This window comes from Plectropomus leopardus, chromosome 1 (assembly GCF_026936395.1).
Source record: "Plectropomus leopardus strain MGB_pleo_1.0 chromosome 1, ASM2693639v1, whole genome shotgun sequence".
Lineage (NCBI taxonomy): Eukaryota > Metazoa > Chordata > Actinopteri > Perciformes > Serranidae > Plectropomus > Plectropomus leopardus.
The window spans coordinates 165,608-180,190 of NC_142176.1; the positions used below are offsets into that span (position 1 = coordinate 165,608).

General features: G+C 45.0%; 2 protein-coding genes across 2 annotated transcripts; both read right to left on the bottom strand.

Moving 5' to 3' along the window:
• Positions 1 to 460: 460 nt before the first annotated feature.
• LOC121965274 (chymotrypsin A-like) lies at positions 461 to 3,139 on the bottom strand. The gene is made up of 7 exons (XM_088078226.1): positions 3,022 to 3,139; positions 2,410 to 2,513; positions 1,562 to 1,641; positions 1,395 to 1,473; positions 1,130 to 1,310; positions 833 to 966; positions 461 to 685 (listed from the first exon to the last, which is right to left on the bottom strand). The coding sequence occupies exons 1-7, from the start codon at positions 3,071 to 3,073 to the stop codon at positions 524 to 526; spliced, it is 792 nt and encodes a 263-aa protein (XP_087934352.1). The 5' UTR covers positions 3,074 to 3,139; the 3' UTR covers positions 461 to 523.
• A 7,545-nt stretch (positions 3,140 to 10,684) lies between these two features.
• Positions 10,685 to 12,577, bottom strand: LOC121965227 (chymotrypsin B-like). Its single transcript, XM_042515385.2, has 7 exons — positions 12,441 to 12,577; positions 11,910 to 12,013; positions 11,744 to 11,823; positions 11,493 to 11,574; positions 11,243 to 11,423; positions 11,018 to 11,151; positions 10,685 to 10,932 (listed from the first exon to the last, which is right to left on the bottom strand). Exons 1-7 carry the CDS (start codon positions 12,490 to 12,492, stop codon positions 10,771 to 10,773), a joined length of 795 nt encoding a protein of 264 aa, XP_042371319.1. The 5' UTR covers positions 12,493 to 12,577; the 3' UTR covers positions 10,685 to 10,770.
• Between the last annotated feature and the right edge of the window lie 2,006 nt (positions 12,578 to 14,583).

Consider the following 14,583-nt stretch of genomic DNA (forward strand, 5'->3'; position numbering starts at 1 on the left):
TGAGCTTTTTGTGTTTGCGTTTTGTTTTTTTCTTTTTGTTTGGCCTTTGGTTGATGTTTATTTCATTATTCCTGCCTTTTCTCCGCTCCGTCTGTCGAGGCACTCTTTGGTCCTATATAAAGTCTATATATAAAATAAATATATAGAGAGTTATTACTGTTATTATTATTGTTATTACCATTATCATTATTATGTTATTATTTATTATTACCTCTGATGGTTTGGGCTCGTTGCTGCTGTCTCAGCAAGAAAGAGAACATCGATCTCAACAGGATTTACTGGTTAAACAAAATTAAAAATAAAAAATATCTGTCATGCATATGCAGACGACATGCGGCTCTATGTCTCCATATCTCCTGATGGCAGAGGTGATTATGGGATGGCAGAAACTACTAACTACAGCTCAGCGTGAGTCGATGACATCGCAGCTCAGGTAACAGAGACGAGGGGTACAGGTGTGTTTGAGACTTTCAGAGTTTTATTGACGACCAGGTGAATCTGAACGCCGTCCGGTCTGACCCGCTCAGTTGGAGGCGATGGTCTGGTCCATCCAGGATCGCAGCTCGGTGACGCGGGCGTACACGCCGGGCATCGTGGGAGTGCAGGTTCCACTGCCCCAGGACACAATACCCACCAGGGTCCAGGCACCAGCCTTTTGACAGACCAGAGGACCGCCAGAGTCGCCCTGAAACAGAGACAGAGACAGAGGTCAAACCCAGGACCACCAGGACCACCAGGATAATCAGACCCATCAGGACCACCAGGACCATCAGACCCATCAGGATCATCAGGACTGTCAGAGGTCGGTCTGGGAGGCATTGGCTCCACCCACCATGCAGGAGGAGGCTCCGGAAGCGCCGGCGCAGATCATGAGCTCACTGATCCTGTTGCCCCAGTAACGGCGGCACTGCTCATTGGTCAGCAGGGGGAGGGCGGCCTGCTGCAGCAGGGCGGGGGTGTCGGGAGCTGCAACACACAAACAGACCTCACTGAAACGTTCACACGGCGAGCGAGAGGCGGCGCACTGCCCCCATCTGATCACCGGAGGTCACAGCGGTCTGAGACACACAGTGACACCCTGAGTCTACAAGCCCCGCCCCTGCCCTCCTGTGATTGGCTGGCTGCTCACCGTTGTGGCGGGTCAGGCCCCAGCCGGTGGTCACGCACTTCATGCCTCCGGGGAAGTTGTCTCCAGTCTCGGCGACGCACACAGGGGATACACGCATGTTCATCTGGGCGGGGCTCGCCAGCTTGATGAGCAGGATGTCGTTGTTGATGGTGTAGCCGTTGTAGCGGGGGTGCTTGAACACCTGAAAGGAAGTGACACATTATGAGACACCGGCATACGCCGCCATGAGACATGAGACCAGTCGCTGGACACGTTTGTGTCTCACCTTGCCGACCCTCATGACCTGGATGTCCTCAGCGGTGGAGGAGCGGTCGTGTTCTCCGAGGATCACGCGATGGGACGTCCTGCAGGACAGAGGACAGAGACATGAGGACGGAGACGTGAGGCGTGTGTTTTGTTTTAACCCTGTGTTGATCTGCTGAAAAGTCTCACTTGACGTTGCAGTGCGCAGCGGTGACCACCCAGTTCTCATTGATGAGGGAGCCGCCACAGAAGTGGAAGCCGGTGTAATCCTGAAAAACCACAGCAGGTCACATGATCATCACATGGCGTGTCTGTGTGTGTGTGTGTGTGTGTCTGTGTGTGTGTGTGTGTGTGTGTGTCTGTGTGTGTGTCTGTGTCTGTGTGTGTGTGTATGTGTGTGTGTCTGTGTGTGCGTGTGTGTGTGTGTGTGTGTGTGTGTCTGTGTGTGTGTCTGTGTGTGTGTCTGTGTGTGTGTGTGTGTCTGTGTGTGTGTGTGTGTCTGTGTGTGTCTGTGTGTGTGTCTGTGTCTGTGTGTGTGTGTGTGTGTGTGTGTGTGTGTGTGTGTGTGTGTGTGTGTGTGTGTGTGTGTGTGTGTCTGTGTGTGTGTGTGTGTGTCTGTGTGTGTGTGTGTGTGTGTGTCTGTGTGTGCGTGTGTGTGTGTGTGTGTGTGTGTGTGTGTGTGTGTGTGTGTGTGTGTGTGTGTGTGTGTGTGTGTGTGTGTGTGTGTGTCTGTGTCTGTGTGTGTCTGTGTGTGTGTCTGTGTGTGTGTGTGTGTGTGTGTGTGTGTGTGTGTGTGTGTGTGTGTGTGTGTGTGTGTGTGTGTCTGTGTGTGTGTGTGTGTGTGTGTGTGTGTGTGTGTGTCTGCGTGTGTCTGCGTGTGTGTGTGTGTGTGTGTGTCTCTGTGTGTGTGTGTGTGTGTGTGTGTCTGTGTGTGTGTGTGTGTGTGTGTGTGTGTGTGTCTGTGTGTGTGTGTGTGTGTGTGTCTGTGTGTGTGTGTGTGTGTCTGTGTGTGTCTGTGTGTGTGTGTGTGTGTTTACCTGCAAGGACACCTGCCAGGGCCAGGAATGAGGCACCGCCTCCTCGCCGTTGACGATACGGGAGTACCCAGTGATGACGGGAGGGATGGCGGGAGTGCCGCAACCTGGTGACATCATCATGACATCATTAACGAGCAATTTTTGGTTGTAAAAATGTTCTGAGAATGTTGCAACGCAACCAAAGTTTCAATGTTTTCAATAGCAAGTTTTCTTTGGTTCTCTATTAACATAAAAAAAGTTTAAAATGTTTTTTTATTGTTAACACATCACATTTACAAAATAAACGTGCAAGTCCTCAATAACATGTTCTGAATGTTGCTTTGAAAACGTTCTTCCTTTGTTCTCATGTAACATTGTGGGAACGTTTAGTAAAGAACATTCACTGATCTGTCACCTCTCAGCATCACCAGAACATCCTCAGAGTTTCAGTTCAAACGTTACGTCTCAGTCGGTATCTAACCTCACACGATCATTTTATAAAATGATAAACATTAAAACATTCTTTCAACATTAGATTCAAATGTTTTCTTTGAACATTATTGTAACCTGTAGGGAACGTTAGCCAGCGTTGTGGGAACGTTCCCTGCTGGCCGAGTAAGGAGTCAGTCTCACCGTAGGCGGCGCCGGCGAAGGCGAGGCAAGAGAGGATCCACAGGAAGGCCATGGCTCGATCATGTCGCTTCGTCTGAGCCGGTGGCTTTTATACAGGCAGGGAGCGACGCGATTGGACGGGACGGGAGGGGCAGGACGGGACAGGAGGGGACAGGAGGGGACACGTTATCAGAGACGGTGGGAGTTTGGACAGGTGGAGCTGACGGAGCGTTATCCACGCAGAGAAGACGGAGACGTGAGGCTGATCAGGGTTTATTCAAAGTTTGTCCTCTGTCGTCCTCTGGACAGGAGACACAGAGACGCAGAGACACTGTCCTCCAATGATTAATAAATAATTACAAATATCGAGAGAAAATGATGCAAACGTCTGAGAGATGAAAATAGTGCCGAAGATAAAATCTAACTGATATCAAATATCAGATTCAGAGCTGCGTCTATAATCTGACTTTAACTCTTTATGTCTTTGGACATTTTTGTTTCAGTTTGACAGTTTGACTGGTTGGTTTATTTATTTATTATTGTCATTATGGTGAACATATTGATTATTGTATTGTATTTATGAGCGTGAGACTCTGGTGTGGAGACAGAGGTTGAGGACAGGATGTGTCAGCTCCGTCAGGTGCGCTGAGGTCAGAGGTCAGCTGTGCTGTCACCTGGCTGCACAGACGCTCCTCCTCAGGGTCCTGGATCTGGATCGGTACAGTCCCAAATCTCAGTCTGTCACAGAAACAGCAGGCAAAAACTGACTCTTAAATCTAAAATCTAAAATTCATGTCAAACTGCGCCCAAATATTTTTATTAGAGATCTTGAACTGTTTTAGGGCAACACTGCAGCATTTTCTGCAGAAATTTTGTCCACAATAGTGGATTTTTTGGGGAGAGATATTGCAGCTTTTCTAGCATCAAATAAAAAAAAAATCTGGGTGCTTTTTAACAACACATTGCAGTGTTTCCAGGGGCCACTGTGTTACCAAAACTTTGTGTTTTTTGTGTTTTTTAAGGGACACGGCAGCATTTACAGCAGTGATTGTGTCACCAGCAAGCACTTTTTAGGAAGACATTGCAGCATCTCAGGTGGCCATTTTGTCCAAAGTACTGGATGTTCTTTAGAAAGACATTAGGACATTTCTAACAACAATTGTGTCACCAAAACTAAGTGATTTTGAAGAAGATATCTAAGCATTTCCAGCTAAAATTGTGGCATAAAAACTGGGTAATTTAAACCAAAACAAGCTTATTTTTCCAAACCAAAGCCGTGTGTTTTTGTGGTTTAACTGATAAAACGTCTGAGTCATCTGTTTGATGCGAGTAAAACAAAAAGACAATCAAAAACCAGGATCTGTGAACATTAATGTTGTATTGATAATCAGCATGATAAATCATCTGTGATTTCTGAATAATCAGACGCAGCCCTGGAGATCATCCGTTCATGGAGACAGTGATGGAGGAGACGGCTGCTAAAGACAGAGTCCTTCAAACGGAGACACATTTCTCAGACAGCGTCCCTTCTGACGGAGGAACCAGGAGGTTTCATTTGCTTATATTTCATGAGGTTAATTTTCCTTCAAGTGAAAATATTTGTGAATACATTTGTGCTATGACATGTTGTGGTTTGTAACATGTACTGTGCCTTTAGACGTTTGGCTCCTCCTGCAGGGACGGACGGCTTCTGTTTGTTATTTACATAGACTGTATGTAAAGATGGAGGACATGACGGCGCCCCCACAGTGAGGTGACTCAGTCTGCATCGCCCCCTGCTGTCTGACTGCGGTACAGCTCCTAAGACCCGCCCCTCCATGTCAGTGATCAGCAGCTACATTGACTGTGACAGGTCACCTAGTGGAAATAGCATGTATTTCCTCCATATGCCAAATATGGTCAAAATGACCTCATCAGGTGGAAAATAGTCAAAATGACAAATTCAGAGTCAAAAGCCCAGAATGACACCCAGAAATAATACAAGTCCTGTTTTTCTGCTCTGATGGCTGTGGGATCAAAAATGTCAGTTTGAATGGGTTTCAATGGAGCATTTTTGGACCTGAACAGTCTGAATGTAACTATTTAGTTTCCACAGTGTATTTTAGACTTATTGTAGGAGCTGAGCTGCAAATTCACTGATTACACTCAAATACACAATCTGGACTACATTTAGGACACATGCATCAACACACACACAGTTATCACAACAGGAAGAAGAAAAGAGACTAAAATGAGACAAACTGTCTCTGAAGGGTTAAAGTCAAAGCAGTACATGGTAAAAAACAAAAAAACAAAAAACAAAACATTTGTTAGTGTCTGTGTTAAAGCAGCTGGACATTAACTTTTAACTTAAACCAAATAGTTTATATTTAGTGTTACAAACAAATTCTGTTTTTACCACATATGACAACAACATGGACATAAAATCTGCCTTTTTACAATCTGTTCATCTGTTCACATGAAACATGAAAATGTCAAACTAGACAAAAAAATACCCTCTGAGTGTCAAACTGAAACTCCTTGCTACAACCCCTAAACTGTGATTGTTCCTAAATTAAAAAGATAATTCAAACATATTTCATACACCAAAGAACACAAATGCAGTGTTTCTGAAGCTCATTGGACTTTTCACAGCTCCTGCTCTCATTTCTCTGTAATTTTCTCTGAGTCGTAAAGAAGCGTATCATCTGCATACAGACGGATTATTAATTTATTATTCTTTATTCGTTATCATTCATTGTCCGTAACCGCTTGTCCTCGTAAGGGTTGCGGGGGGGCTGGAGCCAATTCCAGCTGTCATCAGGCGAGAGGCGGGGTCACCCTGGACGGGTCGCCAGACTATCGCAGGGCCGACACGTAGAGTCGTAGAGTCAACAATCCACCTGAGCTGCAGGTCTTTGGACTGTGGGAGGAACCCGGAGACCCGGAGAGAACCCACGCAGACACGGGAGAACACGCAAACTCCGCACAGAAGGGCCCCCCAAGGTCCGAAGTTTGCCACAACCTGGATTCAAACCGGGGAGCGTCTTGCTGTGAGGTGTCAGTGCTAAAGAGTAAAATGTCCTGGAACATTATGTCACCATATTTGCATTTATCTTTAGCTACGAATAAATAAAATCTATGAGAACCCGGAAACGTGATGCACACACACTTTATTTCATCCTAAATGTTCGCAGAGTTTCTCGTTTCTCTGCAGGCCGAGGTCACGATGCAACACATGTGAAACGTTCAGGTCGAGTTGCTGCTGATAAACACTCTGCTGCTGGGAAACGCACACATGCTGAAAACCCTCTGACCTTCAACACACACACACACGCACACACACACACACACACACACACACACACACACACAGAAGAATGATTGATTTCGTGGTTGTGGAGACCAGATATGAAGATCTGCTGCTTCACAGTTTTCAGGTCTGAATATAAAACACAAGATAACATTTGATCAAAGAAAAGAACTTTATGAAAATAAATTAACTTCAATCAGTTAAAAACAAACAAACAAACAAACACAAAGTTAACTCAGACTGAACACTATTTAAAGTGATGACTGTGACTCTGAATTTTCAGAGTAAAAGCCTCTTTTTTAAAATGTTCAGCCGGAAACCAAATGATCAATAATGTAAATGTTCACACAGCAGCAGGGTTATCAATAACCTGCAGGCTGGATACTGCGATGGTACACATGAACTGTGTGCTGCTGTTCATATTCACAGTCGATACTGTGAAAACCCCCAAAACATTTGACATCACTGAATCACAGACGCTCTTTGATGAGGGAAAGATGTATTTTATTTTTATGTTTTTTGGTGAATTCATGAACTTACATGGACCACGGCATAATTTATTTTTATTTTTAATTTTTTTATCATTCATTTCATGTATTCATTTATGTGTGTAGTTTTTATGCGTTACTTAACACGCACTGGACCTGATTCTCTATTGCGCCTTTTGTACGAACATTTTGTGTTCTTTATATTCTATTTTTCATTGTTATGTTGTTATATTGCTTCTATATTTTTTTGTTATATATCTTATATATCTTGTTATATATATTCTTATATCTTATATTTTATTATATTTAAAGTTACTATATTTTTTTTTCTTCCTCTTCGTTAGTTGTTTTGCACCAAAACACCAAGTCAAAGTCCTTTTATGTAAATGGACTCCTGATCTAATGTGTTTACGTATTTATTTGTGTGTGTGTGTGTGTGTGTGTGTATTTGTGTCTTTATGTGTATTTATGTGCTCATGTAGTCATGTGTATGTAAAGTGTTTTCTGATGACCCCAGTTGTGATAAAAATGTGGACGTTGTGTCAAATGTAAAGAAAAGCAGGACGATGGATTGTGAATCTTTCCTGAAGGATCTTCAGCTGAACACAGAGACTCATGTTTGATGAGCAGCTGGTTCATATTTGGACCCTAAAAACACGCAGACACAAGTAACGTTGAGCGAGTGTGTTTGTGGAGCTGCTGGAGGGTTTCACAGCAGAGTTGACGCAGCCTGCAGACTGTAGACTGAGCAGGAGGAACAGGAGGAGCAGACAGAGCAAGAGGAGCAAGAGGAGCAGACAGCAAGAGGAGCAGGAGGAGCAGACTGAGCAGGAGGAGCAGACGGAGCAGGAGGAGCAGACTGAGCAGGAGGAGCAGACAGAGCAGGAGGAGCAGGAGCAGCAGACAGAACAGGAGGAGCAGGAGGAGCAGACAGAGCAAGAAGAGCAGGAGGAAAAGGAGAAAACACTGAGTACATCCCATTTTCTTAGCTGTGACTGACCTCCTGACGTGCTGACGTGCTCCCAACATACTGCAGTAAGATCAGATCACATCAGATCAGATCAGATCAGATCAGATAAGATAAGATAAGATAAGATAAGATAAGATAAGATAAGATAAGATAAGAGCAGATCAGATCAGATCAGATCAGATCAGATAAGATAAGATAAGATAAGATAAGATAAGATAAGATAAGATAAGATCAGATCAGATCAGATCAGATCAGATCAGATAAGATAAGATAAGATAAGATAAGAGAAGAGAAGAGAAGAGAAGAGAAGAGAAGAGAAGATAAGATAAGATAAGATAAGATAAGATAAGATAAGATAAGATAAGATAAGATAAGATAAGATAAGATCAGATCAGATCAGATCAGATCAGATAAGATAAGATAAGATAAGATAAGATAAGATAAGATAAGATCAGATCAGATCAGATCAGATAATCCTGTTGCAGCAGTATGAGGGTAAAAGTTTCATGCATGAAAGGTCAAATAGAATAACGTATAATAAATAAAAGATCAATATACTGTACAAAACCGAAATATCAAATAAAAAATAGAGGTACATACAATTTTTTAAAAAGTGGAGGAGTAAAGTGTCCTGTCAGGACAGCTGAGACATTTAGTGCGGTAGACGGCAGTTACGGTGACAGCTGTGTGCAGCAGTCGTGCAGACTACAGTGAGCAGTGCACATTTTTATCATTAATAAAGTAAAGTAGTAGACTGAGGTATACTTTGGTTCAAGGCGTACGTATTAAAGTGCAGAATTAGGATGTGCGTTGTTAAAAACAGTGTAGTAAGTCTGTACTGACGGTGTTTGGGTTGTGGATTGGGGGGGTATCAGTGCAGAGACAACATGTGGCCTCTGCTGCTGTTTTGGGCTCCTGGGTGCAGCGATGCGCCGGCTGAATGAGCCGCCTGAACGCCTGAATGAAGTGAGCGTGATGCCTCACCTCAGGTGCATCGTTGTCTGTCTCTGGTAGCGTCTCTGTGCTGCTCCTGCGAGCGATTCCCAGCTAACCCTCTAACCTTAGTCCGGCTGCTTTTTACTTCTCTGTGATTTAAACTCATTCAAGTTTCACACAAACACTCTCCGCTGTTGTCTCCTCTCAGCGGTTTTTCCTGTTTAATCACACAGCCGCTCACTCACTGTTAGCTCGTTAGCTACTTTAGCTTTAGCTCTGGTCAGCGATGGCTTCTCTCTGCTCCTCTCCTGCTCCTCTCCTGGATCTTTAGTTACTCCTCTGCCTCCTTCAGTGATGGTGTTTCCTGTAACAAGTGTAGTTTATTTGCTGCCCTGGAGGCGGGGCTTAGCGACCTGGAAGTGAGGCTCTGCACCGTGGATAATCCCTCTGTAGCTGCAGTAGTTAGCGAGCCCCCTGCGGCCGGTGTGGACCGTCATAGCGTAGCCTCTGCTAGCCGTCCCCCGGCAACTCCCGTGCAGCCGGGAGGCTGGGCGACTGTCCGAGCGAAGCATAACGGCAGGCCGAACCCACGGTTCACCAGCCACTCACCTTCACGTTTCAAATAAGTACTCCCCGCTCAGCGAGACACCGGCCGAGGACACAACCCTGGTCTTCGCTCTGTTTTGTGAAACATGAAGTTAGAGACACCAGCGGCCGTAGTCAAATGTATCCCTGGGCCAGAGCGGGCCACATCAAATTTAAAGCTGCTGGCTAAGGCTAAATGTAAATTTGGTAAGATCATTATTCACATCGGCAGCAATGACACCGAACTGGTGCAGAACGCTGCTGCTCGTGTTTTAACGGGAACCAAGAAAAGGGACCATATCTCTCCTGTTTTAGCCTCTCTGCACTGGCTCCCTGTGAAATCCAGGACTGAGTTTAAAATCCTCCTCCTTACTTACAAAGCTCTAAATGTTCAGGCTCCGTCCTATCTGTCGCAGCTCATAGTTCCTTACCAACCCTCAAGATCACTGCGCTCTGAAAATGCAGGGTTACTTGTGGTTCCCAGAGTCTCCAAAAGTAGGACAGGAACCAGAGCCTTCAGCTACCACGCTCCTCTCCTATGGAAACATCTTCCAGTTTAGGTGAGGGAGGCAGACTTCGCTTTTTTTTTAAAGATTATTTTTTGGCATTTTAGCCTTTATTAGATAGGACAGATCAATAGCGTGAAAGGGGGAGACAGAGGGGACGACATGCAGGAGGTGAGGTCGAGGACACTGCCTTCATTCATGAGGCGTCTGCTTTATCCACTCAGCCACTGACGCTCTACCGTTTCCACTCTTAAGAGTAGACTTAGGACCTTCCTCTTTGATAAAGCTTATAGTGATCCTGTGATCCTGCCTTTGGTCGCTCCCGCTGTGGCTGCACTAATACTAAACCCCCGGCTCGCCCTGATCGTGGTCTTGGTTGTGCCGTTGCTGTGGTCCTGTCTGAGGCTGCGCCTGTGTCGTGGGTCTTGGTCACACTGATGCTGTGATCCTGCTTGACACGACCTTCTACTGCCATTATTATGAGCCACGCCTCCACTGTCAATATACACATGGGACTTTATCAACACCCACAATATCTGCACATAACATAACATGCTACATAGAGAGCATTTAATCATTTTGGAAAAGTTGGTGGAGGCAAAAAAATAATAAAGAGATTGTAATCTGTTGCCTTTTTTTCCTGATACTAAGAAAAGGTGCTTGTTTTTGAAACCATCACAGTGGAGGTGAATCAGCCAAGATGATTCACAGAACAACAGCAGCACCGTGACGGAGTTTAAACATCAGATCACCTCACGTGAAAACATCAGTGGTTTGCTGCTGTTCCTCGTGTTGTCAGGTGAAGGCGGAACCTGTCGAGCAGGTGGTGACTGATCTAAGAGCAGCTGCAGGTTATTGATGACGTTCACACTCAGCAACGACAAAAACCACAAACACAAACAGTCAGTGATGTTCAGGTTTTTATTATCATCCACTGTCCACACACTCTCAGCTGGGAGGGGTCAGGGGTCAGCTGTTTCAGCCTCGGAGCGCTTAGTTGGCGGCGAGGATCTGGTCAACCCAGCTGCGGAGCTCGGTGACACGGGCGTACACGGCGGGAGTGGAGGTGGAGCAACGGCTGCTTCCCCAGGACACGATTCCCACCAGAGTCCAGGCGTTGTCTTTCTCACAGACCAGAGGACCGCCAGAGTCACCCTGAAACAACGACAACAGGCTGTAAGCATTGAACAAAGACAGGGGGGACGCTCCAGGTGGGACAGGTGTGTGGGTGGGGCCTCACCATGCAGGAAGTGGCCCCGGCCCCTCCGGCGCAGATCATGACGTCGGAGATGTTGCTGCCCCAGTGTCTCTTGCACTGCTCGTTGGACAGCAGCGGCAGGGCAGCCTGCTGCAGCTTGTTGGGAGTACTGGGAGCTGCGGGAGACAGGAAACAGGACGCTGTCACTTCCCGCTGACCTTTCACAGTAAAAGCATGCCTGTTTTCAGTGGGGTTGGGGGGTCTCACCGTTGTAGCGGGTCAGGCCCCAGCCGGAGGTCACGCAGGTCATGCCGGCGGGGAAGTTGTCGGTGGACTCGGCGAGGCAGACGGGGGACACGTTGGTGCCGAGGCGGGCGGGCGTGGCCAGCTTGATCAGGGTGATGTCATTGTTGATGGTGCGGGGGTTCCAGTTGGGGTGGGTGAACACCTGAGGGGGTTACAGTCTGTTCTGACAGCTGATTGTCTAGCAGCTGATTGGCTGAGGGCGGGATCTCACCTTGGCGGGCTTCAGCACCTGGACGTCCTCGTTGGAGCCGTAGCCCTTATCATGCTCTCCAGCGATCACACGGTGGTAGGTCCTGACAGGAGACAGGAAGTGAGGATTAAAAGGGACAGTGCACACAGTTTACGAGGATTCATCCGCTGCTGAAAGTAGTGCGGGCATGTTTCTGCAGCGCCTCTGCGCTGTAGCTCTGCAAACTGCTTCTGACAGGAAGTCAGACAGGAAGTGACAGGTGCTGAACTGACCTGACGTTGCAGTGAGCGGCGGTAACCACCCAGTTCTCGTTGATCAGAGATCCTCCGCAGAAGTGGAAGCCGTTGGATTGCTGTGAGAAAAACAAGCAGCGCTCAACCACCAACGAAGAAGAGAAGAGGACAAATAATAAATTGGAGAAGAAGAAGAGAGTCTCACCTGCAGAGACACCTGCCAGGGCCAGGAGTGAGGCACCGCCTCCTCACCGTTCACGATGCGGGCGTAGCCGGACACCTGGGGAGGGATGGCGGGGATGCCACAGCCTGAGAGGACGACAATAGAGGACAGAATTTAAAGGACTGATGATGTCACTGTGATGTCACTGTGGACATGTGACACCCAGCAAGCAAAATTTGTGAACGTCACGGTGAACGTCACGGTGCATCAACTGTTTGTTTCTGTGTCTCTCCGAACTCTCCTCGTCTCTCTGCAGAATTAAACTCGCCAACGATCATCATCTGAACTTCAGGTTTAAAACCTGCCGAATGTTTAAGCTCCAGCTGAAACTTATACTAAATTTACTAAATTATTTTATACTAAATTTATTTTGGTGCAAAAAACGAGAACAGAAGCAAAGAGAGGCATTCGGAAACCTGCTGCTGATATCGATCACTCAGACTGATAATCATCATAATCAATCGAGTCAGAGAAGCTGATCAATAATGTGACTGATGAATGTTGAGCTCTCACCGTAGGCGGCGCTGACGAAGGCGAGGCAGGAGACGATCCAGAGGAAGGCCATGGTGATGAAGGTGATGTTGATGCTGAGCAGTCAGCCAGCTGCTCTTTTATCCTCCAGCCTGCCGGGCCTCAGCCAATCAGAGCGCAGCAGGTCTGACCAGCTGGTTATCAACGCGCACGTCGCGCCGAGTTCCCACCGCTCACACGCCCCAAACTCCCACTCTCTGATTGGCTGACGGCAGCTCACAGAAATCCGTCAGCACATTTGGGTTTCATCCAAACTGAGCTTCATTTAAACTCAGATTGCTGAGTTTTTAACATAAAATTATCGAAAGATTTACAGAAAAACAGAAGAAAAACTCTTCAATGATTTTCAGCTGAAGAGCAAAAAAACCCCAAAAAAAACAGTCTACTGAAAAAAAAACATGAAAAACATCTGAATCAGCAAAAAATAATGACAATAATAGTATTACTGTGTTTTCTTGTCGAGTCTGTGTTTTTAAATCTCTGACAGAAGAAGACGTTTCTGCGTTAGAATGAAAGTTGGATCTGATCAGAGGATCTTCAGATGAGGCTATCAGTAACTTTACTCTCAGTAACTGTAACTGATTACTGTCTGGTTATTTGGTCATGGCTGTGGACATCATCTGATCCAGAGGAGACGTTTTATCAGTCTGAGGTCTGAAGATTTTCAGATGAATGTGCTGATTAATAACTGCAGAGTTAATGTTTCCTGTTTCAGACTGAACTCAGATCTGTCATGAGATCAAAGTGAGCAGATTTTAATAATTCAATTTAATTTTAATAATTCACATCATCACACAGGAAGAGAATACAAATATACTCTCACATCTCTAGGATTGTGTGTGTTTATTCGCTGTTTGTTTGTTTATATTCATCAACAGTCTGTAAGATAAAAGACACAAACATTTCAAACGGACAATAACATATCATCTGATCTGATCTCTTCAAATATTTCTTAGAAAAGTGATCACATTTAATAAGTTACAATTCTTTGATCAAGTAATTCATTTATTCATTTATTTATTTTTTATGACTTTTAAATATGCTTTTATTTTGGTTGTTTTTATCTGTTTTTCATGTTAATGCTTTTATTTTATAGCACTTTGGGATTTGTTCCAAATGTAAAGTGCATTTCAAATAAAATCTGTTATTATTATTATTATGATGATTATTATTTTGTGTACATATATACCTGAACATGGAAACAGGAGGTGCTTGTATATTTCAGCTGTTTTTTTCATTGTTTTTTCTGCGTCTCTCAGCTTTAATGTGAGAAGTGAAGCAGCTGCTCTTTTGGTCTCATCGACAGTTTTACTGACAACAGCAGAGTCTGAACCACACACACACACACACACACACACACACACACACATACAGCGGCTGTTTCGGTCTCAGAGTCGAGTACTTTGTCTGTGCGGTCAAAGTCATTATCGTAGGGGATTTTAACATTCACGTGGATATTAAAAATAATAGCTTTAGTTTTTCTTTCTCCACACTTTTGGATTCAACTGTCTTCAGTCAGTGTTCACAGACCCACCCACCGCTACAACCACACCCGAGATCTTGTCCTCGCATACTGCATCGAAATTGAAGTTTTAATAGTCTTCCCTGAGAATCCCGCTCTGTCAGACCATTATTTAGTAACTTTTGATTTTTCATTACTATTAATTATCAGATCGTTCCCAGTTTGTTCATATTACTAATCAATCCTCTGCACATACTAAGGTGCCACAGGGTTCTGTGCTTGGACCAATCCTTTTACTTTATATATGCTTCCTCTAGGCAACATTATTCAAAATCACTCTGTAAATTTCCATTGTCATGCTGATGATACACAACTGTATCTAAACCAGATGAAACTGATCAGTTATCTTCAATCATGTCTTAAGGACATTAAAGCCCGGATGAGCCATAATTTCTTGATACTGAATTCAGACAAAACTGAAGTTGTTGTTCTTGGCCCCAAACACCTCAGAAACTCCCTTTCTAAGGATGTAATTTCTCTAGATGGCATTACCTTGGCCTCTAGCACTACTGTAAGGAACCTCAGAGTTTTATTTGATTAAGACTTTTCTTTTGCCTCCCATATAAAACAAACCTCAAGGACAGTTTTCTTTCACTTGTGTAA

Excerpts from the sequence above, each read along its gene's own strand:
- LOC121965274 (XM_088078226.1), bottom strand. The coding sequence starts at position 3,073 with ATGGCCTTCCTGTGGATCCTCTCTTGCCTCGCCTTCGCCGGCGCCGCC. Across the intron at positions 2,514-3,021 it reads CTTCGCCGGCGCCGCCTACG|GTTGCGGCACTCCCGCCATC; the intron begins GTGAGACTGACT and ends TGATGTCACCAG. Across the intron at positions 967-1,129 it reads GGGCCTGACCCGCCACAACG|CTCCCGACACCCCCGCCCTG; the intron begins GTGAGCAGCCAG and ends TGTGTGTTGCAG.
- LOC121965227 (XM_042515385.2), bottom strand. The coding sequence starts at position 12,492 with ATGGCCTTCCTCTGGATCGTCTCCTGCCTCGCCTTCGTCAGCGCCGCC. Across the intron at positions 12,014-12,440 it reads CTTCGTCAGCGCCGCCTACG|GCTGTGGCATCCCCGCCATC; the intron begins GTGAGAGCTCAA and ends TCGTCCTCTCAG. Across the intron at positions 10,933-11,017 it reads CCGGGGCCACTTCCTGCATG|GGTGACTCTGGCGGTCCTCT; the intron begins GTGAGGCCCCAC and ends TCGTTGTTTCAG.